At 37.3% G+C, this 26,593-nt stretch overlaps 2 protein-coding genes across 2 annotated transcripts; one reads left to right on the forward strand and one right to left on the reverse strand.

Moving 5' to 3' along the window:
- Positions 1-2,249: 2,249 nt before the first annotated feature.
- slc22a18 (solute carrier family 22 member 18) lies at positions 2,250-11,066 on the reverse strand. Its single transcript, XM_041791849.1, has 10 exons — positions 10,709-11,066; positions 8,362-8,459; positions 8,101-8,246; positions 7,391-7,523; positions 6,108-6,220; positions 4,898-5,008; positions 4,415-4,515; positions 4,200-4,301; positions 3,218-3,338; positions 2,250-2,816 (listed from the first exon to the last, which is right to left on the reverse strand). The coding sequence occupies exons 1-10, from the start codon at positions 10,868-10,870 to the stop codon at positions 2,629-2,631; spliced, it is 1,275 nt and encodes a 424-aa protein (XP_041647783.1). The 5' UTR covers positions 10,871-11,066; the 3' UTR covers positions 2,250-2,628.
- Positions 11,067-12,324: 1,258 nt separating this feature from the next.
- Positions 12,325-24,349, forward strand: LOC121512546 (very-long-chain (3R)-3-hydroxyacyl-CoA dehydratase-like). The gene is made up of 11 exons (XM_041791861.1): positions 12,325-12,513; positions 14,694-14,739; positions 15,306-15,379; positions 15,662-15,826; positions 17,336-17,387; positions 17,520-17,630; positions 19,484-19,611; positions 20,121-20,233; positions 20,318-20,424; positions 20,535-20,666; positions 22,314-24,349. The coding sequence occupies exons 1-11, from the start codon at positions 12,433-12,435 to the stop codon at positions 22,388-22,390; spliced, it is 1,086 nt and encodes a 361-aa protein (XP_041647795.1). The 5' UTR covers positions 12,325-12,432; the 3' UTR covers positions 22,391-24,349.
- The last annotated feature ends 2,244 nt before the right edge of the window (positions 24,350-26,593 follow it).

Below are 26,593 nucleotides of genomic sequence, written 5' to 3' on the forward strand. Positions count from 1 at the left end.
TAACTTCTCTGTTTGCTTCATTTATTATTCCAGAAGGCTCGAGCTTGGATTTGATCTAGAGGTCACTGTCTCCTCTGTGTGATCACCATTATTGTTTAGCAGCTAACTGTAAAATAAGTCCACCAGTAGCATCTGTTAAAGCTGCAGCCCGGTCAGTAATGACTTTGGAACAACATCGACCCCCTACTGTTAAAATGAGATCACATTCATCTGGTATTACTGGATGTAATGTTTCAAAATAAGAGTATCTGGTAGAAACAATAAAAACACCTGCTGCAGAATTTGTGACATCACTTCAGCCCGCTGCTGTTTGGCTGCAGGAGAAGAAGGACACTGTAAATAATGACAAGGGGATTTGTTGATCCCCCATAAGCTACACAATGTTTTATTTACCTTAATTGTGATTTCATAAGTTATAGTTTAGTTTTACTGCCTTGATTCAAAATGAACGACTGGAAACAAAGTCCATTTACAAAGTCTATTAACTATCAATATGCTCTCCCTTTTCAAATATATATTCATTAATATTATCGTCTTCCCTCGTCACATTACTTCAACCTCAGTTCCAAATAAGTTGGGACGCTGGGTGAAATGTAAATAAAAACAGAATGCAATGATTTTCAAATCTCATAAACCCATATTTCACTCAAGATGCAACAAAGCAACATATCAGATTTTGAAATTGAGACATTTTATCATTTCATGAAAAATAGTAGCTTAGTTTCAATTTGATGGCAGCAAAACATCTCAAAAAAGTTGAGACAGGGCAACAAAAGCATGGAAAGTAAGGGTACTAATGAAAAACAGGAGCAGGATTATTTTGCTACTAATTAGGTTAGTTGGCAACAGATCCATAACATGACTGTGTATAAAAGGAGGTAGAATCCCTCAGAGGTAGAGATAGGCAGAGTTTCACCAATCTGTGAAAAACCGAGTCTAGAAATCGTGGAGCAATTTCATTAAAATGTTCCTCAACTGCGAAGACTTTTAATATCCCACCATCTACAGTCAACAATATCATCAAAAGATTCAGAGACTCTGAAGAAATGTCTGTGAGCAAGGGACAAGGTCGAAGGTCTGATTTGGTATAATTTCTTACCAGAAATCACTGCATGGGCTCAGAAACACTTCCAGAAATCACTGTCTGTCATCACAGTTGGCTGTGCCATCCACAAATAAAAGTTAAAGCTGTATAATGCAAAGAAGAAGCCATATGTGAACATTATCCAGAAACACCACAAGCTTCTCTGGGCCAAAGCTCATTTAAACTGGACTGAGGCAAAGTGGAAAACTGTTCTGTGGTCAGATGAATCCAAATTTGAAATTCTTTTTGGAAACTACAAATGCCATGTCCTGCAGACGAAAAAGGATAGGAACCATCCAGCTTGTTATCGGCTCACAGTTCAAAGCCTGCATCTCTGACAGTATGGGGCTGCATTAGTGCCCATGGTGCAGAGAGCTAACAAATCTAGAAAAGCACTATCAAAGTTCAAAAGTAGATAGAGGTTTAAGAGCAACATATGCACCCATCCAGACGTCTCCTTCAGAGAACACCTTGACCTATTTCAGCAGGACAATGTTAAACCACAAACTGCATTCATCACAACAGCATGGCTTCACAATAGAAGAGTCTGGGTCCTGAAAGGGCCTGCCTGCAGTCCAGACCTTTCACCAATACAAAACATTTGTGCATAAAACGAAGAAACCAGTAAAGAAGACCCATTACTGTTGAGCAGCTAGAATCTTACATCAGACAAGAATGGGACAACATTCCTCCCAAAACTCCAGCAACTGGTCTCAATGTTTTCCCTTCATGTTGAAGACTGTTGTTAGAAGAAGGGGAGATGCTACACAATGGTAAACATGGCTCTGTCCCTACTTTCTGAGATGTGTTGCTGCCATTAAATAAAAAAAAATTTTTTCAGTAAATGGTCAAATGTCTCAGTTTCAACATCTGATATGTTGTTTACATTCTATTGTGAGTAAAATATAGGTTAATGAAATTTGAAAATCATTGCATTCTGTTATTATTTATGTTTTAAACAGCAGCCCAACTTTTTTTGATTGGGGTTGAAGGAAAATCTTCTATACACTGCCCTAAAGTAAATGAATTTAACAAACAAGTAAGAAAGGTCTTTACTTGCAGCAAAACTCACATGTACAGCTCTCTTGTCTAAAAAAAATTAACAGGAAATACATTTTCCAATGAAACTGCAGCTTTTTTTTACAACAATGAAAGTACAAGAACAAATCATTGAAATGTTTAATGAAAATACAAAAAATAAACTTTCATTGCAAATTTCAAAACTATTCTGATATATCTTTGATATAATTCTACATTAATAATTGCAGATTTAGGGAAATCTCAGCACTGATAATATTAAGTGCATCTTTTGTGAGATTGATGAACACATGAAAGTATCATGAGGTAAAATGTAGGATATGCTGCCATCTAGTGGTTTGGTCTTGAACATGCACAACAGTTTTTAAAAAAATAGTAAACGAAAGATTGACTCAGTCTTAAAAACAAAACAGGATATTTTAAATTAAAAAGAAATGATTGTTCCTAAAATCATACATTTATTTACATCTCTGTCAGAGATGATGAGAAGCTTTGTTTAAATAATTTTATTCCCTATGTTCTGCCGTCCTACTTAGGTGACGCTGCATCATGAACACAAACACTGAACTATTCACAAAGAACTCGATTAAGCCTATCGATGAAATGCCATAGTTCACGTACAGGAAGCCACCGATAGTTGGACCAACTGTGCGAAGCAGAGATTGGACCGATGCACACAGTCCCATCATTGTGCCTGCGGGGAAAAAAAAAAAAAAAAAGAAGAACGAAAAGTCAGTATTAATCGTTATTCTGTAGCTCTGATATGAGATGAGACTGTAGTTTTCTGTTTGGTTTTTCATCTGAGTTTTGAGTGGTTGTTTTCTCAATGATACACTTCTACAGCCAGAGACCGAGCTACAGCTGACATGTTAGAAAACTGCCATTCATCTTCACAAAACCAAACCAAAGAAAACTGACACAAAAACAGTGACAATAGAGTAAAAGAATCTAATGTATCAAATTAGATGGGATAAAATGATTAAATGCCTCATATCCATGTAGTGGTAGTAACAGTAATGGTAGGGGGATCTTACTGTTTATTTTTATTGCAATGTGAATAAAGGAGCTACAGTGAGAAAGGCAGGACGACTCTACCTGTGTCAGACGACGGCACACTCTTGGTGAGAATGCTGTCTGTGATGACGCTAAACACACTGAGAGAAAACATCATGGGAAGCACGATGATGCAGAACTGGAACACGTTCTGCATGTACGCCTAAAACAGAGAAGAAATATATCAGAAGAAAATTATCTAATTACCAGATATAAAAATAAACAACTAAGGCCTACAAAAGCATAGTGGTGTAAAAGAAATCTGAAAATAGTTGCTAATAAGGCTGAATTATATGTTGCTTTTCAATTGTGATTGTAATGAGTGGCATGTGTAAAAGTCACATTGCAGGATGTGCAATTTTTGTCACATGAGCAAAAACACATCAGCTATGGCTAACTTCTGGATTTAGTGGCTGAATGTTGGTGCCAGACAGATCCTGTCTGTATAAGGTTAGTATGCTCTCCCCATGCATGCCTCAGTTCTCTCCTAGTGCTCAGGCTTCCTCCCACAGTCCTAAGACACACTCGTTAGGTTAAAGAAATATTCCGTATTTTTTAAATTGGGTTGTACAGGGTACTCAGCAATAGCAATAATATTAACCTTCAGAGATTTGAAATTATGGACATAGTTGATTCACACGGGATTAAAAAGCAGACGTTCTGCGCGACTGTTACAAATTACCAGAGGTCCCAAGGTAATACTAATCCTGTGTGAACGGGGCATTAGCCTGACTTCTGGAAATTCTATTTACCTCTATTTCAGTCAGTCTAACATGTTTACATACATTTAAAAAGTCTAGTTTTAGTCAAACTAACAAAATACTTCAACTCTTAGTAACTGCATGTGAACACACAGGGCCAACCATCTTCTGTAAAGAAAAAAAATGAATGAAAGAAACATTTAATAAAAGAATAGAAATTATTGCTGCAGACAGAGAGCCATTGATGCTTCTCAGAGATCATGAAAAACATCCAGATACAGAACTTTAAACACTCCAATTTGTGTTTTTGTGTTTGCAGTTACCTGAGCTAGTCCAACCAAAGCTGAAACCCCGATGGACAGAAGCAGCAGCGACTTATCAGAAAACCTCGCTGTAAGCGGGCCAATCACTCCCCCCTGGATTACCTGAGCAGGTATGAAGACTTGATCAAATTTTGTCCACAGTTTGATATAATTCTAACAGGTGAAACATGACAGCCACACTGAAATGTGTTTAATTTCAATCCTCATTCACTTACCATTTGGACGATGCCAAAATAAGCCATCAGATATCCGTTCTGCTGAGGCTCCAGCTTAAAAAACTCCAGTGCAATGATGGAGAACATTACCTGGAAAATACCTGTAGAAAGGGTTTGAGGGTATAAATGCTCAAATTAGCTCATGTCATCGGGACCTAGACCGAGCAGACCTTATTACATACAAGTTATTTTAGAACATTTTTCACTCACATCCATACAGAAGGATGGAAATTATATTGTTAAAGGCAATCTGTTGAAGAGGGAGTTTCAGATAAAGAGACGAGGACGAGGGGGGTGCAGAGAAAGAGAAGAGGGAGACCCCGAGGGTTCATATCCTGCCTTTGGCTCTTTTTCAGCATTTCATTCCCTACTCTCCCCCTGTTTTTCAACTCTATCCACTGACCTATCCCTTAAACAAAAGCCAAAAAAATTAACAATAACAACAAAGACAGGGAAAAGAAAGTTCCTTAAATTAAGTCTTACCTGATGGCAATCCCACGATTATCTTCACTAGAAAAGTCGGTGTCACACCAGGAAACTTCATCAGTCTCGTGATCTCTCCCAAACTGAACACAGATTTGTTCTTGCTTTGACCTGCAGCAGATTAAGAGACCAAATATACAGTTTACATGTTTGTTTTAAAGACACTTTTACAGATCTGTATTTGTCAACACGGACAAGCATTTTGAAACAGTAAAATTAGATGTAGTATTTGCTGTATTGGCTGATACTTTCCAATATTTATTGTGCATCCCTAAAAAGGACATTTAATGAGGAATAGCACATTTAAAATGTTAACCTATACAAAGCAAAGTCTAAGTTATGATTTAAGTTAATGTTAAGCTATTAGGGGTATTTTTTAAAAAGCCTGAGGTAAAAGACCAGGTTAGAGAGGAAGCCTGTAACATGGACTTGAGGTGCTGCAGTTTATCACACTTTTGCAATAGCTACATTTCACAGTTCATCTGTTTTGTTTTGTTTTGTTTTTTCGCTATTTGAAATCAGTTATTTTTTTAACTCTCTTTTTGTTGAGAAAAGAAACTATACATATCATTTTACCATTGCAAATCTTCACATTATCATCTCTGTTTTTAAACTCTGACCAACCTTTTTTTAATTAAAAAAAAATACTAGACATAAATCAGTTGCGTAAAAAACAAGATGTTACAACAGGCCGTCTCTAAGTCTCAAGTCCTCCAAAATACACGTTTGAATATAACTATTAACTATTACTAACAATTTTGTATAAAGCTGACTACAGCTCTGCACTCTTGTCCAGTCCTTGAACATGACATTTTACATTTAAAGTACAGTAAAGAAAAAAGAAAAAACAAGAAACAAAACTACACGTACACATAGTAACAACAACTTTAACATTGTAGCTGTGAACCAAGGGGATCTACAAGAGGTACATCCTGTTCTTTGTCTTTACTTAGTAAAAATCTGGTCTAATCGGGGGGAAATAAACTCAATCCAGTTTCACCACACAACCCTGACCTTGTCCAGCTCCAGTCTAAAAGAAAAAGTCAACTTCTCCATTGTAAAGCATGCTATTATTCAAAGAAAGCCAGAAAACTGTTGGACTAGATTGGAAAACTTGATCCAAAAACAGCATGCCTGTGCAGAAACCCAAGCCGTATTTAATCCAGACTCTCTGGCAGAACATGGTGTAGCAGAGCGAAGTGCGACTTACTGTCTGTGTTGGTTTTTGAAGGATGAACTTTGGTGGATTTTGGGATAAACTTTAAAACCAACAGTAAGCTGAAGGCACTCCCTGCAGCACCAAAACATGCAGTGAACGTCTCCCTGGAAAACAGAGGAAGGCAAGAGAAGCGTTAAAGTTTTGGACTTTGTAGGTATCATTAAAAACAAACATGACCTTCACTGCAGCCATTTACTTTCCATTTCAGTCTTTATGCAGTTATTGCATTTACTATTTCTTCCCACCAGCTTAGAGTTTCTTTATCACATAACAAGCAAATATGGAGAAATGTATGAGTTACAGGTAGGGTGTGAAAATCTTGAGAAAGTGTAATTGATATTTAAAGTTAACAGCCAAATGAGAATAAGTGGCCGAATAAATATTCAGCCCCCTTTAAAGTGACAGTCCTAATTCAACAGAGGTCCAGCCAACTGGTGCTAGTAGTCTCACAATCAGTGAAATGGGGATCACCTGAGTGCAGTGAATGTGTCTCAAGTGATTGTAGTATAAAGACGCCTGTGTCTGGAAGGTAAAGTCACTGCTTAATCAGTATTCCTGGCTACCATTACACCATGAGTACAAAGAAACACTCCAAGCATCTCAGAGAAAAGGGTATTAAAAAGTATAACTCAGGGAATGGATATGAAAATAATTCCAAGGCACTGAACAAAGCCACTGCTGAAGAAAACTCAAATTAAATTTTGACTCGAGTTCACCAAAAGACATGTGAATCTCCATGGTCTAGTGGAAGAAGATTTATTTTCCAGCAAGACAGTGACCCAAATCAGACAGTGAAAGCTAAACAGAAACGGTTTAAAGACAACAAGGTGAAAGTTCTGGAGTGGCCGGGTCAAAGCCCAGACCTTAATCCAATTTGTGTTCACACCAGATCCCTGTGCAACCTGACAGAGCTTGAGCAGTTTCTAGAGAGAAGAATGGAGTAAAACTTCCGTGTCCAGATGTGCAAACCTGACTGAGACCTATCTACACAGACTCAGTGCTGTGAGTGCAGCCAAAGGTGACTACTAAATACTGACTTAAAGCAAGTAAATATTTATGCGATCACTTATTTCAAAATATATGTTTTTATTTGATCAACATTACTTTGTAGAAATTTGTTTTCACTTTGATAAAGAGATTTTTTGAAATTTTTGTCAAAAAGGCCAAATTACGTAGACCATGATTGATTGATACTAAACCAATAAAAGGGTCAAATTTCCAAGGGGGTGAATACTTTTTAAAGGCAGTGCATTCATATGATGAATGAAACTCACCCGTAGCGTGTGTTAAGATGACCGCCTAAAGTGGAGCCTGCTATCATACCGATCCCAAAACACAGACCAAGTTTGGCTAAAGCATCCGCCCGTTTTTCAGGCTCTGAGAGGTCTGCCACGACCATCTGAGTAGCTGCAGACAGGAGAGAAATAAAAATTGACATAAAAAGATACTGCAAACCAGGGGTGGAGAAAAAGGTTAGAAAATGATGAACCCAGAGTTTCCTTCTTCTCTTCAAGAAGTGAAAGAACCACAAAATCATCTTTACTGCTTCTTCTTAGCAGTATGAGACCGTTTAGTCAGTTTTTTTGGATGCCATGTCTATTATTAAGTCTCATGCTAGCTGTGTTGTGATCGGTGAAAGATGTGCTGGAAACAGATCTTTTCTTTTGATTCTCAGGCAGGAGAAACTACAACCTGAAAGAACCTGAAGAGGAAAGCTGACAGAAAACTGAAACTCTGATCAGGACTGGACTGATAAATATGTTTGTTTCATGCTATCTTACAGAAATTTTGAACCTGTGTGCCTCCATGTGTAATAAGTTTGTTAGGGTGTACAAGTTTGTTTACACTTTGAGTTAAAGCAAATGTGAAACAACAGTAGGAGTAAAAACAACATTAGATAGGAATGGAATATGAATGCTGCCTTATCTCTGTTTTAAGGTTAAAATTCTGAACCTTCAAAGGGGCATTTCAGGTGACTGCTTACAAGGTAGGACGTGCATGAAGACTGTGGGGATTTTGTGGATGAACAGCATGGCAGGGTGGTTTGCGATGGCCAGCAGCAGAAAGAAAACGACAGTTGAAGAACACGCCAAAGACAGGGCGACTCGTGCTCCAAAGAGATCTGCAAACCTGCAAACACAAAAAGAGAAGCAAAATTAAAATTTCTGACAGACACTAAGACTAAAACATTAAGATAACCAAACCAAAGACAATTCATTGTTTAGTAAAATTATTTTTTTCTTACCTTCCAAACATTGGGCCTCCAAACAGCTGGATTACACCTACCGTGGTTTGTAAATAACCAAACATCAAGGTGTCGAAGCCAAGTTTCTTTGCCAAATACTACAGAGAGAAGGAACAAAAATTATTATTGAAGATTTAACCTTTAGACACAGTTACATGCCTTTGGACTGCTCTGAGGGTCTGTTAGCTCTACCCCTTTTTGTTTTTGTGATCCCTCTCTTGTGAACAAAATAGCTGTTCACCTGAGGATAATCACAACTGTAGCTACATTTATAAAGAAAAATAAAACTCGCCTATTTTCTAAAGCATAAAAATAATTACTATGCACCATTATGTGATCCCTTATGTGGCTGGTTGGAATGTGAAGTGATGTTTTCCTAGCTTTTTTAACACTATTGTTATGTTTTTGAGTTTTGATGGCTATGGCACATATCCAATGTAAAAGTACAAACACTTTAAAATGTGATTTTTAAATTCCTTTTGTGAATGTTTAAATATTCCGTAATCTGTGGATTTTTATGCTTTTAACCAAAAAAAGTTGGCCATGCCTTATACCCAATTACAAAGGAGGAAGATTTTGAAGGGCTTAAAACACTAATTTTGTTGTAAATATTGGTAGAAATTAGTGCGATCACTCGGATTATGCAAGTGGGTCTGGCTAAGAGACCAAGTAGTTTCCCCTACAAAAATAAGAAAAATCAGTCCCTGCAGCATGTTGCACTCTTGAGCCCATTCAATGAAACAACCATGAGGTCAAACATTTCCTGTGTATGTTAAAAGTTGGTAAAATTAGATATTTCTAAGTCTATTTACTGGATTAATTCTTCCATCTGAGTGAACCCAACCCCGGATTTTGTGAAGGGCTAGCAAAGGTCTTTGTAGAGGGCATTTCTTCAGCTCTTCCACAGAACTCAGAGGGTGTGCTTGCGAAAGTTCTTTATAATTTTGATGACTCGCCATTAGGCAGGAAGTGTAATGTTACCCAAGGCCCAGGCTGCCTCAAATATTACTTGTTTGATTTCAGACCTCTTCTGAACATTTCTAAATAGCAAAACTGATTGTTTTCAAAATGCCACTTATTTTAAAGACCCAGCAAGATCTGCATGTGATGCATCAGTTGCTTACACTGTGTGCGTTCATTTCATGTTAGGTGTACCAGACATGAGAGGTCAGAGAATGTCGACATCTCTGAAAAAGCTCATTTTGTGGTTTTGCTCCATGCCTGACATGCAATAAACCCTGACATGTACATGAGAGTACCAGGGCCAGTTCAATGCTGTTAGCAGCGTTAAGTTTAAATCGTTATCAACTTAAATCTAAGGCTGCTAGCAGCAATGTTTGTACTTGGTAGATATCACTTTAGCAACTATTTGAGAAAGGATGGAGGCAGTGGTGTTTGCAAAGGTGAAGGCATTTCAGGGCAGAAAACACATTTTGTTCGGCATTGCAATGTTTTCTGAAGTTTTAAGTCACCTCTAGGTTTGAAAAACTGAGTTTACATGATATATATAAGCTTAAAAGTTCTGTGTGTTCCATGTCTGTTACCCAGTAGCACTGATTACATGTGTGTCCATTACTTTTAGAGTATGCATCTGGCTCTTATGTACAGCAACAGCACCAGCCTCTGGTTCAAAGGTAATACAAGTACAATAGAGATCTACTTCAAACACAAACACGCGATTTTGTCCATTTGTAGAGTAGATTTACATGACTTTGCCAATATATATTTTATAAAAAAATCAGATAAGAGGGACATTCTTGTCTGGGTACACTTTTATAATTGCAGTTATACACTTTTACCTGTAAGTATTAAATACATGCTTGCAGTGGTTTCACAGAAGGCTACGACAAGGCTGCTTTAACCACTAAGCAAAGTAAAACGTCTATTTTTTTCCACGGTCGAAAACTATTACATAACAATGTCATAAGCCAATTTTATTTTATTTATGAGCTGTTTATGGTATGATAGAGCACGTTTGCATGAAACTTATCATTTTGAGTCAGTATTTCAATAGCAAAATGTATTTAAAGCAGGACTTTTGAGTGTTATGTAATTGACTGCTTTGTCTAAAAGAAAGTGAAAGGGCTGAATTCTTAAAAAGTTATGAGGGTTTGCGGTATCGTAGCAGTGACAGTCTAAGACCATCATGAATGTGCAAAAATACCACATAACCCAGCGTAAATGCTAAACACAGCCTGTCATAACTGAGAATAAGAGTAACACGGAGAGCTTTTATACTTTTCTTGAGTTTGCTTGTTTCATTATGCGTGCTTCCGTGAATGCTGACATGTTCACGGCTGGTGCGGAAATCTCAGAATCATGTCCTAGCCTTATAGAAAATACTTACAGGGGTTACAGAAAACTGTAAAAACATCCATGTGATATCCAAGGCAGCGATGATATATACGATGGAAATAACTTTGGTCCTCTTTCGTTGTTCTGCGACGTCAACCGGAGTGGAAACTGGGGATTTCGATGTCTCCTCGCTTGTTTCTCCGTTTGAATTCATTTTTTTCTTCTAGTAAACACAGCAAACAGTTATGTGTAACGGTAACAGCTATCCCACCGGAATACACAGTGACTGTGGTCAACGAATTAACAACCTATAGGCCGGTAAATAACCTTTTACCGGTCGAACTTTCACATGAGGCTAATCTAACGTTCGCCCCGTTGAACTTTGAAACCGAACGCAGAGGCAACACCGAGGAGGCGTTACCATAGAGGTACGTGCTAGCTAGCTTATCTACGACAAATGTAAATCGCCAAGTAACAAAACATGAAGTGTTTATTTAAAGATTACAGGCGGGACAACAGTTTGCGGATTATTGTTTCTTTAACAATCCGTTAGGGTGAAGAATTAGCCGGAGTTACGAGCAGGAGACGTTTAACTACTGCTGGGACGTTATGTGCATAGATGCATTCAAAGACTCCAAATTAAATTGTATTTCCAACATTTATCACGTTACGCCAATTATTCTTTGTTTTTAATAGCTCTCTTTGAAAGTTTTATTTTGAGATCTCTTAAAGAGTAACATTATAGCCGTTCTTATACCATTTAGAACTTAATCCGCAGTAAATAAATATTCTCTGTAGTTGAAACGAAATCACATTATGACCTCCAGGTGAGAGGGAATGGATAAATTCCTTTTGCATTTGAACGTTCAGTAAAATCCTTCTCAGATTGTGTATTACCTATAAATGTGTGATAGCTGTATTATCTGCTGCAACAAGGAGGCGATAGTTAAATCGTTCATCAAAAACATTAATAACACTGGACAATATTGTTAGTCATTTTGTTTTGCTATTTTTCTAAGCGAAATTGTCGAACATTTAGCGTTCTTGTTTCCTAAATACAAGATCTTCTTGCTTTTGTTTCTTACTGGTAAAGGCAAAAGAAGAGTTTGGGGAGTTTTGGGGCTTGTTGTTTGAACAAAGGAAGAAATTTGGAAAACTAATTAGGGATCTGGGAAATTTTGGTAATCATTTTCTGACGTTATGTGTCATTTTATGGACCCAGTTAAATAAGTTAGTTAAAAACTGTCAGTGGTTGCCTCAGTTGATTTTTTCCCCCGATGTTTCTTCAGTTTAAGGCTTCAAATATTTTTAAACATCCCTTTATTAGAGTAGACGGAAAATTTCTTACACAATTAGATGTACATCGCAAACAAACAATCCACACCCAGTTGATGGATACAACTGTAAACTAGTCCTGGGATATTAGTGAAACTATTCACATTGTTTCCTGTGTCTTGATAATTTCACATTTAGTTATCTATTTTTTGTATTATTTTATTAATTATTATGAATTATAATTATTATTTTATAAACAAAATTCCCTACATATTTTAACTTATTTTTTACAGTGTATGACAATTTCATGTAACGGAATATTTTTTACAGTGTACTTGTTTAGCGACCCTCCCCCCGGAAATAAGCTGCATCATCCTCTCTGATATCCACTGTGTTGTGTCGTGTGGGGGGTAGGTAGACTGTTAGATGAAGTCTCCTCTTTAAATTTTGTACATTTCTCTATTTTTATGGCATGTGGATATCCAAAAACACGTGGTGACGATGCAGACCCTCACTCCTCATGTGTACTGGGCTCAGCGGCACAGAGAGCTTTATCTCCGGGTGGAACTGAGCGATGCAAAGGTAGGACAGTCCACAGCATCACACTGGTGTTTCGGTCCAACGGGCGACCCTGCTAACTGGTGACTCTTGACCGAATGTGCCTGTGGTTGTTGTAGTTAAAAACAATATTTAAAACAGCAAAAGATGAACGGAAAGAAGAAAATTGTACTCGCGACTATCTTGCGGTTATTGTTATTTTTAACCAGAGATATATCTTATAAGTACATGTCAATATTATAACAAAAAATGACAAAGAGGCATTGGCGAGGGCACCCTCTGTACGGTTTCAAAGTTGCTGTCACTGCGACAGCCACGAATGTATTCGGCTGAAGTCGCCACTTAACATGGTCGCTGTTTACTCCGTAACACCGGCTTCTTTCAGTCCTAACTTACACACACTTGTTAAATGTTAAGTAGTTAGCAAAAATGCTTGTTAATTTTCTCTTGTGTATGCTTTGGGTGTAACGTCAGCTTATTAGCGAAAAATATCTGTTTTACAAACAGTTAGCCTAACTGTTAGCTAATGTTGTACAGTTAAGATGGCTAAAGTGACCTCTAACGGTTATCTGTGCCTCCACAGTGCAATTTAACGGACGTTTTATAAAGTCTGTTGTTGCTGTCACGTAACCCTTGCCTTTATAATTAAGCTATATTTTATATCTACTTACCTACAAACCTCCCAAAATAGTCATTACTCCTCACAGGGTTCATGAAAAAAAGGACAGCAGATTTTGGATATGGTTATGTTACACATCACACGGTATTGATACGTGTTTGAATACAAATCGTGGACATCCAATATTAATACTTATTTTTAGTCATCAAAAAACCAGACAGACTCCCTCAAATAGCCTTAATTACAGAAATATGTTGCGTTGCCAGCTTACTTTGATATTTTAGTCATTGCTCTCAGCCTGCTCACTGCTTGTAGCAGCTTTGTGTTTGAAGGAAGCATGGCAGAAGAAAGGAAGTCTTTTTAACCCTCTATACTAGTGATCAATAGAATAATATGGTCGATTTTAAAAGACATATTTTTCCAAAGTATCAACATTTGACAGCATCACCCTTACATCCTGACATGAGCAACTAGGCTGTATTGCTAAATGTTTTAGACACATTGGAACCAAATGAAATAAACATTTGCCTTATGAAAATCATATGAAGCAACACTCAAATTAGGCTCCACAAATCCTTCTGAATCTAAGATAGACTTTTGAAACATTTCACAGATTTTTTAACACCATAGATGATAGTCTACTTTCTGTCTGAATGGCTTAACAAGTGCTGAGTAACAGCTGAAAATGACAGTACAAGACTGTTTTTCTTTAAGCAGCACACCACTTTCATAGATGTTCTCCTGCTGAGCTTTGTATTTCCTCAACACTAATACGTCTTTTTATCACATTTCAACAAACAAGATAAGCTCCAGCCCATACACACTGCAGGGAGTTTTTGATGAATTATATCAGGCAACCAAAACCTGGATTAAGATTTATTTGAGTTTGGGGTGTCTATAAATGTTGTACTTTTACTCTGTCTTTCTGGCTTATTGTTTGCATAAGTAACATGTTACACCAGTTCTTCTCCTGGACGTTTCCAGCTTGACTCCATCCTCATCCTGCACCTGTTAGAAAAAGGCCTAATAAAATATTGATGACTTTAAATGGTCGTCCGGGATCTTGTTTAGCCTCTTAAGAGAATGGTTTAATGATTACTGAGCTGGCTGAAAGAACAACACCTGTTTTGCCATATATGTTTGTCCAGTTTACCAGTATTGACTGACTAAAGGAAACACTCTTCTCAGTGTAAAGCAAATAAAATGATCGGTGAATTTTTGTGCAACTTTTTTCTGCTACTTGGAAAGAAGAATGTCTGGATAATGTGAAACCATTATATTTTCTGAAGCAATGTCAAACTGCACAATCTAGCTGCATTAACTAAAGAAACATTGGCCATCTGCTTGGGGAATTCCTCAAGATAATTAGAAAAGTAAACTTGATATTTGTTAGGCTATATATTATTTTTAAAATTACATCACTTTTCTTCAATATTAGCCAGTGTGCTCAGGGTTGATTTCACTGGACAGCTTTAGAAGTATTAAGAGTCTTACATATCATTTTTTGGTCTTTAAATGGAACTGAATCAAAACACAGACTATGATCAGGCTTGTTATTTCAAGTTTTCTGCTTTTATGTTTTCAGAATCTGGACATCAGCCTGCAGGAGAACAACACACTGCAGTTTAGAGGTTGGTATTTACATCAGCAAAAACTGCTGACATGAGCCATTAAAGGGAAGTGATCGTCAGCGTAATGGTAATTTAAAACCACATATTTTCAAAATCTAGGCTATTGATCCGTGCGCAACATTTCCCCACAGTTCACTCAAATGTGTTCATGTCTCTTTATTCACTCTTAGACATAAAAAAGAAAACAAGAAATACTCAATTTAAAATGCTTAATCTTGGAAATGTTTGACACATTTGATTAAAAATGCACTGAGCTCAAAATGGTTGCTACTAGTGTTACCAGTGTCTTTCAGTTGGTTGATGCTTTTAAAGACTTATTGCTAAAGCTCTTCTAATTTAGTTGTGGTTTATTTTGAACATGCAAAATAATAATAAAAAGAAACATTAATTAGTTTACATGTCCAAAAAGGGAGTGGAAGTTAACTGTCGTAACCTAGTATCAACAATAAACGTTAGTGAGAAGGGCTCTGAACCTGAGCAGCTGTGGACAGGCCTTAAAGCCTTATATTATTGAAGTATAACTTGTATCACTGTTTTTTGTTGTTTTTTTTTTGTTGTTTTCACAGCACAGGGTCATGGTGCCAAAGGAGATAATGAATATGAGTTCAGTTTGGAGTTCCTGGAACCTGTTCAACCTGAGGTATTGATCCATTTTTTTTAAATCATTGATGAATAAATAAGTGAAACCTGTATTGCCACTAGGAGAATTGTTCTTGCGCTGAGAGCATAACAACATTTATGACAGAGGAGAAAGACCTTAACATCCAAATAGGGCAGCATGTAAAATCACCAAAATATGGGAGGAAACTCAAGAAAGTCAACTTTATGACTGAAATATATAGAATTACCTATTTCATTCTCACAGCATTGTTTTTATTGCCCTGTGTATAACTTCGTAATGTTCTGCTCTGTAATGTTTCAGATTAGTCATAAGTCCACCCAGCGTCAGGTGGACATAAAAATCAGGAAGCAGGAGGAGCGCTGGTGGGACCGGCTTACACTGCAGGAGAAGAAGCCTCTATTTTTGGCTCCAGACTTTGATCGCTGGCTAGACGAGTCTGACGCTGAGATGGAGCTTCAGGCAAAGGTAGGACTATAAAAACAAACTCATTTTGATATGTTCACTTTGAGGAGACAGTAAAATGTTAACTATAGAACAAATATTAAGTCTGCTGTGAGATCAATTTGACGGTAACATTGAGTCTTATGATGAGTGGACTGGTTTTAACATGCTTCACACTGCAAAGCCTGCCCACAGAATTTTGCATAGCTGGTTGTGGTAGCTTTCAGTACAGGTGTATTTGAATTTCAAACAGACTAACTGAAATATGCTCAATGTCAATGTTAACCTTTCCTAAGAATGGCACAGCATAGTCATCTCCTTTAAGGAGGAGGTTTTAAAAGTGGCTAAACAGATCAACCATCAGTAAGTTTACATGCAGTTAGAAAAAGTTGCATTATTGTGTTACTCTATCAAAAACTAGATCTTTAAAAACATGTAAACTAGAGCTGTGCATCTTGACTGGCCTTATGTTTCAATAATAATCATCAGGCCAACCATTCAATTCGATATTACCATGCAACACAATTCATCAAGATGGGTTGCATAGTAGATTTTCTGCATTACTTCACATGGCTTCTTTATTATGAGTGGAGGCAAGCTGTCAGATCAATACTCACTCCCAATATCAAAACTGATTAATTAACTTTCATATGAAAATATATAAAAACTGTAATTTTTTAAAATGATAAAAAGCATCCATATTTACTTCATTTCACAAGTTAGGCATCCTTTATACGAAGCCTGGTAGCTGTAAAAATGTTTAAAGAAATCAGCTGATCTGCAGATCAAATAGAAAAGAGAACTTCAGTATTAATACAATGTGCATTACAGAGTTTTTTATTATTATGTTATTTGAGTTAATTATATTTAATAATCACATTTTGAAATTTTATTAAACCCATTACCTTATGACCTGAATTCTTCCCAGACTGATGGAGATAAATTACTGAAATGAATACAACTCAATTATTGTGATCTATGGCTGATCAGCCGCAACAGTAAAGTGATCAATGACACATTAATGCTTTAAAAAAACAGAGTTGATGATTTGAAGTATCCTGAGGTGATCAATTATGCACTGCTTCTCTTCTTGTAAATCGATACTTCCAGATTTTAGAGTAGCTACCTTCAGACCTCTTGATTAAGAACAAGACCTGACATTGGGCTACCTTATGGTATCTGTTTTTCCTTGTAGACCTATCTCAAAGTGCTCCAAGAAAGCTTGATTTTGATTATACAGTAAAAAAAATATTACTGGCATTTTCTTTTCTTTATGTCACATTCTTGTCTTACTAAAAGCACAAAACATAAACTCAGCTGTGTTGTTGATGCGACTGGTTAAAACTGAAGATGCTACAGGTCTTTAATGTATGAAAAGTGTCTTTTAAAAGACCCTAAAAAGTATTAAATCCTATGTAAGATTTTCTATACATCCCCTGAGATGGTTGGTGCACCTACATGAGCCTCAGTTGTCCCCATGCTGAAGTATGCTGCTCTAGGTGTGGCAGATTCTTCTGATGTGTTTTCTTTCAGGAGGAGGAGAGGATAAACAAGATAAGCGTGGAGTCAAGAGTTCGTAAAGACCGTGAGTCACACTGAATTTTGCCTCAAAACATCTAAACGTCAGAGATATACCTCCACTGAGAATGTTCTCGAAGACATTTACCATCCTGTAGGATTAGCCTGCTAATCTAGTTGTTTTGTTCTGTTTCCTCAGCCTTCCTTGGGTTAAAGAAAGGCTACTTGTTCATGTACAACCTGGTGCAGTTTTTGGGATTTTCCTGGATCTTTGTCAACATGACTGTCCGTCTCTTCATCCTTGGCCAAGGTTTGTGAAAGAGGAACACAGCACTGGCAACTTACTGTTTTTACTTGTACATAATTGTTAGCAAAGGGAAGGAAAGATGCTCTTGAGGGTTTAAAACTGCAAAAATTTTCTTAAGGAATGGAGAACTTGATGAGGAACCAGGACCCCTCATTTATCAACAGTGCATATAACATGTGCGAATACAAACACAAATGTGAGCGCAGAAAGCAGAAGTTTTTACTGCGTCTTTTTATTGTTTCTGGTGTGGGAATGCTTGAAATGTAACTTAAATCCTTTGTCAGCATATTTCCTGCAGTAACCTGTGTTTTCCTCAGGGAGGGAGCCTGGAACTTTTTTTAAGACAAAAAGTCCAGATGAGACAAAATGGTCAAACAGTACATTAGAGCTTGAAGGGTTAAATGTGATGACAGAACTCCTGTTAATGGTGCAGGCTTAATTTTTCAAACAATGAAACTGTCAAAAAAGGATTGGCTTCTAAAATTTACCATTACTCACACCCAATAAGATCCATCTTTTTTATTTTGAGTGCTTAAGTAGTCTCTAACTTTTTGTAAGCCTCTTGCAGAGGGACCTTGCAGCTGGATGGAGCTCTCTATTGTTAATGAACATTAAAAAGTAATATTCACGGTAAATTTTCATCTGTTTAAAAGCCCATAGAACATTACTTCACATTACTAGATCCTGTCTGATAACAGTTTTGATTTTTTTTTCGAATTATCTATGAGAAAAGATAGCACATATATGCCATTACACACAGAGGGAGAGGAAAACGAGAAAAAACTTAATTTAATCCTCTGTCCTGATGTAACTCAGTTTACCAGTAAAGTATGAAAACAGCCTCTCAGCTTTAAAGCTCTTTTATTTTCTTGTAAAAACTTCTCTAACGGCTTTTTTTTATGGACGCAAAGCATTTTCTCAAAGAACTGTGTGAACACATGTAGATGTGCACACTCTGCTTGGTAAGGAAGTGCTTGGCCCGATCTGGTTCATGTGATTTTTAAACCTCTGGCAGTAATATTGTATACTGTGGAAAGATATTTGGAAGGTTTGAGGTACTAAAAGTTGGACAGGTCCTAATCCTAGCTCCATGTGCTTTAGACAGCGCATTGTTCACCTTTAAAATAGAGCTCTTTGTGCTAAGGCTCAACAGACCCTGCTTACTGACCCCGCAGGTACTTTATCACATTAATTATTAAGATATTTCAGTACTTTTATATAACTGATTTGAAATGTATATCATCTGTGTTTATATGTAGTCATCACCCCACAAATGTTGATAAAAAGTTAAACAGAAAACACAAAATGTTAAAGCTAAATTGGACTGCAGAAAGACAGAAAATGGGCGTGCAGATGGTCGAGTGGTTTAAAGCGCGCACCATGTACGTGGGCAGCCCGGGTTCGAATCTGGCCTGTGGCCCTTTACCACATGTCTCTCCCCACTCTCTTCCCTGTTTCTGAGTCTATCCACTGTCCTCCTCTGTCTAATAAAGGCCAAAAATAAATCTTAAAAAAAGAGAGACAATGATAAAACTGAAACATTGTAGCTTTTAATGTGTTTTGAATTTTATGGATTATTAATGAATCACTAGCCGACAGTTTTTGAGTGATTGATTATGAAACACAAAAACAGAGAAGAGAGGAACACATTCAGCCCCACTGCAGCATTAAAAACAAACAGGAGGTGAGGGAGGGTTTTGTTTATGAGGGTCTATTCACAGATGATTCATTTGAATAGTAACAGGAACACGGACACGCAGCAGGGATTTGTTTTGCAAATGATGACGGTTATAGATGTTGGTTCATGTAATATGCTGTTTAATTATGAGTATTTGTTTCTCTTTCTCCCTCCACAGACTCCTTCTATGATACCTTCCATACCACAGCTGACATGATGTATTTCTGTCAGATGATGGCCACGCTCGAGGTCATTAATCCTTTACTGGGTCTGGTTAAGACTGGATTTTTTCCTGCTATGATACAGGTAATACAGAGAATACTGTCACCCTTTTTACTTGGTTACAAAGCCTAAAAAGAACCTATAAAAAGTATTCCCCCCCTTAAAAGTTTTACCCTTTTATTGATTTTATAAATCGATCATGGTCAATGTAATTTGGCTTTTTGGCAATTAATTTTTTACAAAAAAATCTTAAATGTCAAAATGAAAACAGATTTTGACAAATAATGTGAATTGAATAAAAATATGCAAGGGGAAATAGGTGACTGTATAAATATTCAGCCTTTTCAAGTCAGTGTTTAGTACATGCACCTTTGGCTGCAATCACAGCACTGATTCTGTGTGGATAGGTCTCAATCAGGGACATCAAGACACTGCAGTTTTGCTCTATTCTTCTTTGCAAAACTGCTCAAGCTCTGTCAGGTTGCACGGGGATTGGTGTGAACAGCCCTTTTCAAGTCCAGCCACATATTCTCTATTGGATTGAGATCTGTGGCATTGACATTGTGTGTCTTGGCACTTCATTGATTGTGCAGCTAGCCGGGAGGAACGTCATTCTGTTCGTTATCTTCGGCAGTCTGGAGGAGATGCAGAACAAACCTGTCGTCTTCTTCGTGTTCTACCTGTGGAGCACCATTGAGATCTTCAGGTCAGTTCACGTCTTCATCATCCTGTCTCTGATGAATATACAGTATGTTATCAGCTGTAATGTCTTCTGCCTTCTCTACATCAGATATCCATTCTACATGCTGGCCTGCATCGGCACAGACTGGAAGCTGTTAACGTGGCTCAGATACAGCCTGTGGATTCCTCTGTACCCCATGGGGGTTTTAGCTGAAGGTAAGGGACTGTTTTTTTATTGATGAATGAGAAAATTACTTTGAAAAAAACAAATATTATTATAGTTTATTGTTGGATTGTGCTTATGATGTGTTATTCTGTGTTTCCAGCGGTGGCTGTGATCCAGTCCCTGCCCATCTTTGATGAGACTCGTCTCTTTAGTATCCCTCTCCCTGCCATGCTGGGTCACTCTTTAAGCTTCTCCTACACCCTGCAGCTCTACCTGGTCCTCATGTTTCTGGGTGAGACTTCCATAAATATATTGCCACACTCTCCATCTGAAACTCACATGTCCTTTTTAATGACACTGCAAAAATTGACAACATATCTTAAGATGCAGTAAGATGTGTCTATGTTAAGAAGAGGAGGCATACATCATTAAATGGGAACTTCAGATAAAATATGCCAAAACCTTTACACGCTTTCAGGGGCAGCAGTTTTTTTAATGTTTTTCATGCAGAAATGTATCTAAAACCCAGTGTACATAAATTCACACCCACCAAACTCCTGAACATTTCCTGAATTTACCTGGGTGAGCTGCATGTATGAACTAGAACAGATGAATTTTTCACCCAGACGTCACCCTATTTTTTCTTACTAAGTTCTTAGTATTTTCCCCTCCTCACACCTACCTTGCACTTACCTTGCAGTTTAAGAAACTCTGCAGGTTGTATGTTTGTACTTAATTGATGAAACATTTATTTTGTTGCATTTTGATCTGGGTTTCCCTAAGGCTCGCCATATCACGAAGAACAATTTCGTGAAGAACAATTTTAACCCTTTTTGCCTACCATAGTAGGCAAAAATGATAATACAATGAAATTGTGCTCAATTTGCAAAAAGACAGCATGTTTCTAAAAAATAACAGTTGTGCAATCAAATTTCTAAGTGTGCCAGATACTTCTGAGCATTTGCAGAAGACCATTTTGAAACAATATAAAGTGTGACTCGTGACCTGCTAGAAAACAACGCAGTAGGTTCAGCAGACAAACGTCATCATACGTCATCACGTACACGTAAAGTAGGAAGTGCTGTGAAAGGCAGCGGTCTGAATTATATTATTATATTATTGAGTATATTGTTTTTGATATGTGCAGTTTTTACTACATTTCTGCAAAAGAAGGAAGGATATTTCTGGAAGGAAACATTACCCTGGGACACATTTAATGTGTAATATATTAGTGTTACTGTTTATATGCAAAAAGAATTATTGCTTTATCTCATTTGGTTGCCATTCTACCCATGGTTAAAAATAGATATGCAATAGGAGTGTTGGCACTCCTGCAGGTTTTAAAGGGCTATGTCACGTCTACATTGTGCACCTTTGCTTGTGCACGAGCATGCCAAAGCCCACCTTTTCCATCCATGCCAGGGCTCAAGAAGTGTAGCATGCTTGAGTATGGAGCATGAGTCAGACAGACTGGATTTTGGGGGTCAAGAATGCTTGAACACGGTAGAGATGTGTGACTTCGCTGTTATTTGAAGTATTTTTAGAGTAGTCTTACATTGATTCTTTGCATTTCAGTCAGCTGTTTAAAGCAGCAAAATCATACATCTTGTTGCCTTCCATTCTGTCAGGTATTGTTTTTATAGTCACTATTTCTTTTGCCTGTAAAAATACATTAAATTATGAACTGGGGTTTCTTTAAATCCAGACTTTGTCAAATGTTGTTGTAGAAAATACTTTTGTATCAAAGCTCAAATCAGTTTTTTTCTCTTTCATTCTCAAACAAAAAGTTAAACTGAAGTAAAAATGATCTAATTAGTTGTAGTTTAATTTCATTCTTTACAAACAATAAGGCCATTATTTTTTTCCAGTATTGAATTAACCAAATAAACACAACTTGTCTATGAACCTGATCCTGAGTGCGATATCCTCTCCTCTGCAGGACTCTTCATCAATTTCCGACACCTGTACAAGCAGCGGAGGAGACGGTACCGTCTGAGGAAAAGGAAAGCCCAATAACTCATCTCCTTCTTTCTTTAACAACCCTTCTGAACTGCCATCGACATACAGATGAAACCGCAGCCTTTTTTTCCCCTTTTTGCCTTTTCTCATCCTCCTACACATGAACACAAACTTAAATCATAATGGGTACTGGTCCTACTATTCAAGGTCAAAACCTTGCACTGTTTGAGCCAGAGAATTAGTGCTGCGAGTTTAAGTTTCAATAGTTTTTTTCTCCTAAAACCTGAAATATTTATGAAGAAGTCTGTTTATTTTATTTGGGAATTCAATGCCATTGTTTACTTTTTAAGTGTAAGGGAAAGCTAGTGTCAGAGTTTGGTACACATAAAAAATATTTTCTACATACACCTTCAGGAGGATCCATCATTTTAGGCTGTATTTAGGTATTTTCCTTTACTTTTGAAATGAAGTTCCTTATCATTTGAAAATATTACGGTTATCCTTGAAAAAAGCTCCTCAAAACTTGGTTTAAAGGGGCTTTATGTTTTTTTTTTTAACAAATTATTTACTAATCACTGCTCTTAATGTTTGTGTCTCTCTATTCTGAGGTTCGACTTTTAGACCCCATTTGCACCTTCCATTAACATCCATGCTTAATAATCTGATACCAAGTGGTAATCCATAAAGCTAGGTGTGAATGCAACTTAGCACCTCTTTAAAAGCGTTTCTCTCCTCCCTCTTCTCATTCAAGAAAACACTGATGTACTGTTTTATAGATAAAGTTTATGCAGTAGTGGTAGGGTCAAACTAACAACTCAAATAGACAACAAGTCTAACTGAGCAAGACGTCCATCAGTAAGACTGGGTGGATGAAAATAAGTCACGCATTTAGCTATCTGGCCGACCACCACAGATTGGGTAAGTTGATGGGATAATCTTAAATGTGTGCCATTACACATGAGCGTCTACACTACAAAAAAAAAAAAAAAAAAATCCTCAAGAAGGCCTCCAGACCACCTCCACGCAATCTGAGCTATCTGATATTAAATCAGAGATGGGAAAGAATCAAATAATTGCACTGACATAAAAAAAAAGTGACTTTGATTTAAATTTGCTCAAGTAGAAGTGAAAATTCTGGCCCACAAATCTACTTAAGTAAAAGAAAAAGGAGGTTTTTTTTAAAGTTTAGTCAAGTACTGAGTGGCTAAATTTTGCAGTGTTAAAGTAACACTTAAAGAGTTACATTAACACTGTATCCCAGTTTATATGGTCCCACCCCAGATTGGAGTTAAATTGACTCTTTCCCCTGTGTTAAAATTTTAGAGTTAGATTAACTCTAAATAGAGCATAATTTTTAATCAACTATGAAGTGTTTAAGAATCACTCCCAATGGTGTTGATGGTTCACTCTTAATTCAACTCCCATTGTGTAAAATTGAACACTTCTGCTGAGTTTATATTGTTCTCTAACAGTGTGAATTTGTAGCATTCTGAGTGTTACTTTCTGACTCATTAAATTGTGTTTTACCACTTAGGATCAATTTCTCTGGAGATGTTTAAGGGAAGAATTTATGTATCTAAATATAAAATCAATTACTAATACATATGGCTTCAGTAGTTTCATAAAGTATGTGCATGATTGGTTTTTATGTTTAAGTCTTTTATTATGCCATGCTCATTCATACAACCATAGTTGCCTCCACAACCATAGGTGCCTCCACATGTTTGGACATCTAAAACACATATAAACACTCGGCCTGATGGCGTCATGGGAAGTTATGCAGTTTTGAAATGGAAGTAGGCAGAGCCTAGATCATATGACTCTATACAGAGTGGATTAACACGGTCAAATGACCCTGATGAAGGCCACAAGCTGAAACTGGTTGGTCTAATAAATGTTCTCTAATCATCCTAACCTGGCATGCCAGATGGATGTGTTTCACACATCCATCTGGTAAACCTCCAATAGACAGCATTTAGGAAAGGGCAGAGCCTTTGAAAAAAATTCAGAGGGTGACTGGATGAACGTTCCGTCTGTCACATCTTTACAGCCCAATTAGAGCAACAAATCACGTGACGTAGCCGCTACCGAGCTGCACCCCCACCGAAGGAGTAAACTCAATACAGATCTGCATAATGCAAACCATGGCAACTGTAGACATGTCAGTACACGGCTTTTGTCGTTTTTGAGAAGAAAACAACTCAATATTGTTCTTTGTTCTTCTTTTAACAAAGAAATGCCATCAAGTTCTGATAAAACTGGCGCTTTAGCAGCATCCACGCTAATGTCTTCCACCATAGTTGTACCGGCCACTTGTTGCTGCTTGCTTACGTCACGACTCCACTGTGCCTGAAAGTACTGCCCCTCCATGCTAATTGGTCCTGATATGCCCAGACAGTTCAGACGGGAGCTCTGCAAGATGGATTTTCCAGTGAGAAACATGGAAACAGACGATCCATCTGCTTTGCAAGGATAGATTCATCTCCCATGCACCTTGGAAGTGGGTGAGGTTTTATCAGAAATACTATCTATAACTCTAAAATCATTACTAGCCATTTCCTTGTTGATGCCAGAAAGCTTGGACCTCCTCATTTTGGCTTTTGGTGCTTTATGTTTTTTACTCAGTACTTGATGCTTTTTTTAAAAATGTAGTGAAGAACAATACTTCCCCCCCCAAATATTAAGTCAAAGTAGTGATTTTAAAAAGTACTCATAAGTACACAAAGAGACACTCAATTCCAGTAATCTGAGTAAATACAATCAGTTACTTTCCACCCCTGCCGTACACATTGACACCTAGACCACAGCATGGATGTTAATGAAAGGTGTAGATTCTCAGACTTTCAGTCAGCAGTGATGTTAAGTTGAAGCCGATAAATTTCAGACTTTCTTTGCTTAGAATCTTGATAAAACTATTTTTTTCAGATGCCTTTATAAAGCCACACAAAGTTCCACTGCTGTTCTTCTTTTGTTGATGTTTTTATAAATGTTTTGAGTTTCTTTCCTCACACTGAGCCTTTCCTGATGCTGCCAGTTGTCCAGCTTCAGATTTTTATTTATTTAGTTTTTTACATATACACTTTGATGACCAATGAGATTGATAGGTCTTTTTTGGAAAACGTCAGATAATAAGCTTTAAATTCCTCTGATGGAATGATGGTCTTCAGTTTCAGGGCAGTTTGCAATTCAAAAATGATAAATAAAGCCATGCAAATTATTGTAGTAGAGCTATTTTTAAAACAACACATAATCTGTCCTACATCTGTTTCATTATTATCCTGTGGCATCAGACTTGAGTCTGTTTTTCTACCTTTCTAAACTGTGTTTCTTTCGCTCTCAGTAAAATAGTTAAAGAGGAAGTGTGGGATTTACATTAATATTGCCATTTTAAGCTATTTTTGTGATACAGCTTGCTAAAAACAGCACAAAAAGCTAAACAACGTTCAAACAGAAATGAAGATTTAAACAGTGATGCTAGTTCTTCCAAGTACATTTCCTCTGTTTTTAAAATGTTTTATGTTGGTGGGCCAACTGGAGAGATTTAAATACAGCAAATCACCATCCTTGACAATATACAGTGCATTCAGAAAGTTTTCAGTACCCCACAATATCACATTGAAAGCAAATTTTTAGAAAATGTTGCAGATTTTTGAAAAACAAAAACCAGTAATATCATATTGACAGAAGTATTCAGACCCTTTGCAAAATCACTTGATATTTAACTCAGGTTCCTTCTGTTTTTCTTGATTTTTGCTGAGATGTTTCTACACCGTGATTGGAGTCAACCTGAGGTAAATTAAATCGATTGGACATGATTTTGTAAGGTACACACTTCTCTTTGGCCTCACAGCTGACAATGCATATCAGAGTAAAACCAAGCCATGAGGTCAAAAGAACTGCCTGCAGAGCTCAGAGACAGGATTGTTCACAGGCACAGATCTGGAGAAGAATACAAAAAATGTTCTGCTGCACTGAAGGCTCCCAAGAGCACAGTGGCCCCCAGAATTCTCAAATGGAAGAAGTTCGGCACAACCAGGACTCTTCCAAGAGCTGGATGTCTGGCCAAACTGAGTGATTGGGGTGAAGGGTCATAGTAAGAGAGGTGACAGAGAACCTGATGGTCACTTTGACTGAGCTCCAGAGATCCTGTGTGGAGATGGGACTAAGATCCAGAAGGACAACCATCACTGCAGCTCTCCACTGATCTAGGCTTTATGGCAGAGTGGCTAGATGGAAGCTTCTCAGTGTAAAATACTGTAC

The sequence above is a fragment of the Cheilinus undulatus genome, linkage group 1 (genome assembly GCF_018320785.1).
Source record: "Cheilinus undulatus linkage group 1, ASM1832078v1, whole genome shotgun sequence".
In the NCBI taxonomy this organism is placed as follows: Eukaryota; Metazoa; Chordata; class Actinopteri; order Labriformes; family Labridae; genus Cheilinus; species Cheilinus undulatus.

Bases quoted from the DNA above. Each gene is read 5' to 3' on its own strand.
- LOC121512546 (XM_041791861.1), top strand. From the start codon at position 12,433: ATGCAGACCCTCACTCCTCATGTGTACTGGGCTCAGCGGCACAGAGAG. The intron at 20,425-20,534 runs GTAAGGGACTGT...CTGTGTTTCCAG, and splicing joins CATGGGGGTTTTAGCTGAAG to CGGTGGCTGTGATCCAGTCC. The intron at 20,667-22,313 runs GTGAGACTTCCA...TCTCCTCTGCAG, and splicing joins CCTGGTCCTCATGTTTCTGG to GACTCTTCATCAATTTCCGA.
- slc22a18 (XM_041791849.1), bottom strand. From the start codon at position 10,870: ATGAATTCAAACGGAGAAACAAGCGAGGAGACATCGAAATCCCCAGTT. The intron at 4,516-4,897 runs GTAAGACTTAAT...CCCTTTCTACAG, and splicing joins AATCGTGGGATTGCCATCAG to GTATTTTCCAGGTAATGTTC. The intron at 3,339-4,199 runs GTAACTGCAAAC...TCTCTGTTTTAG, and splicing joins CTTTGGTTGGACTAGCTCAG to GCGTACATGCAGAACGTGTT.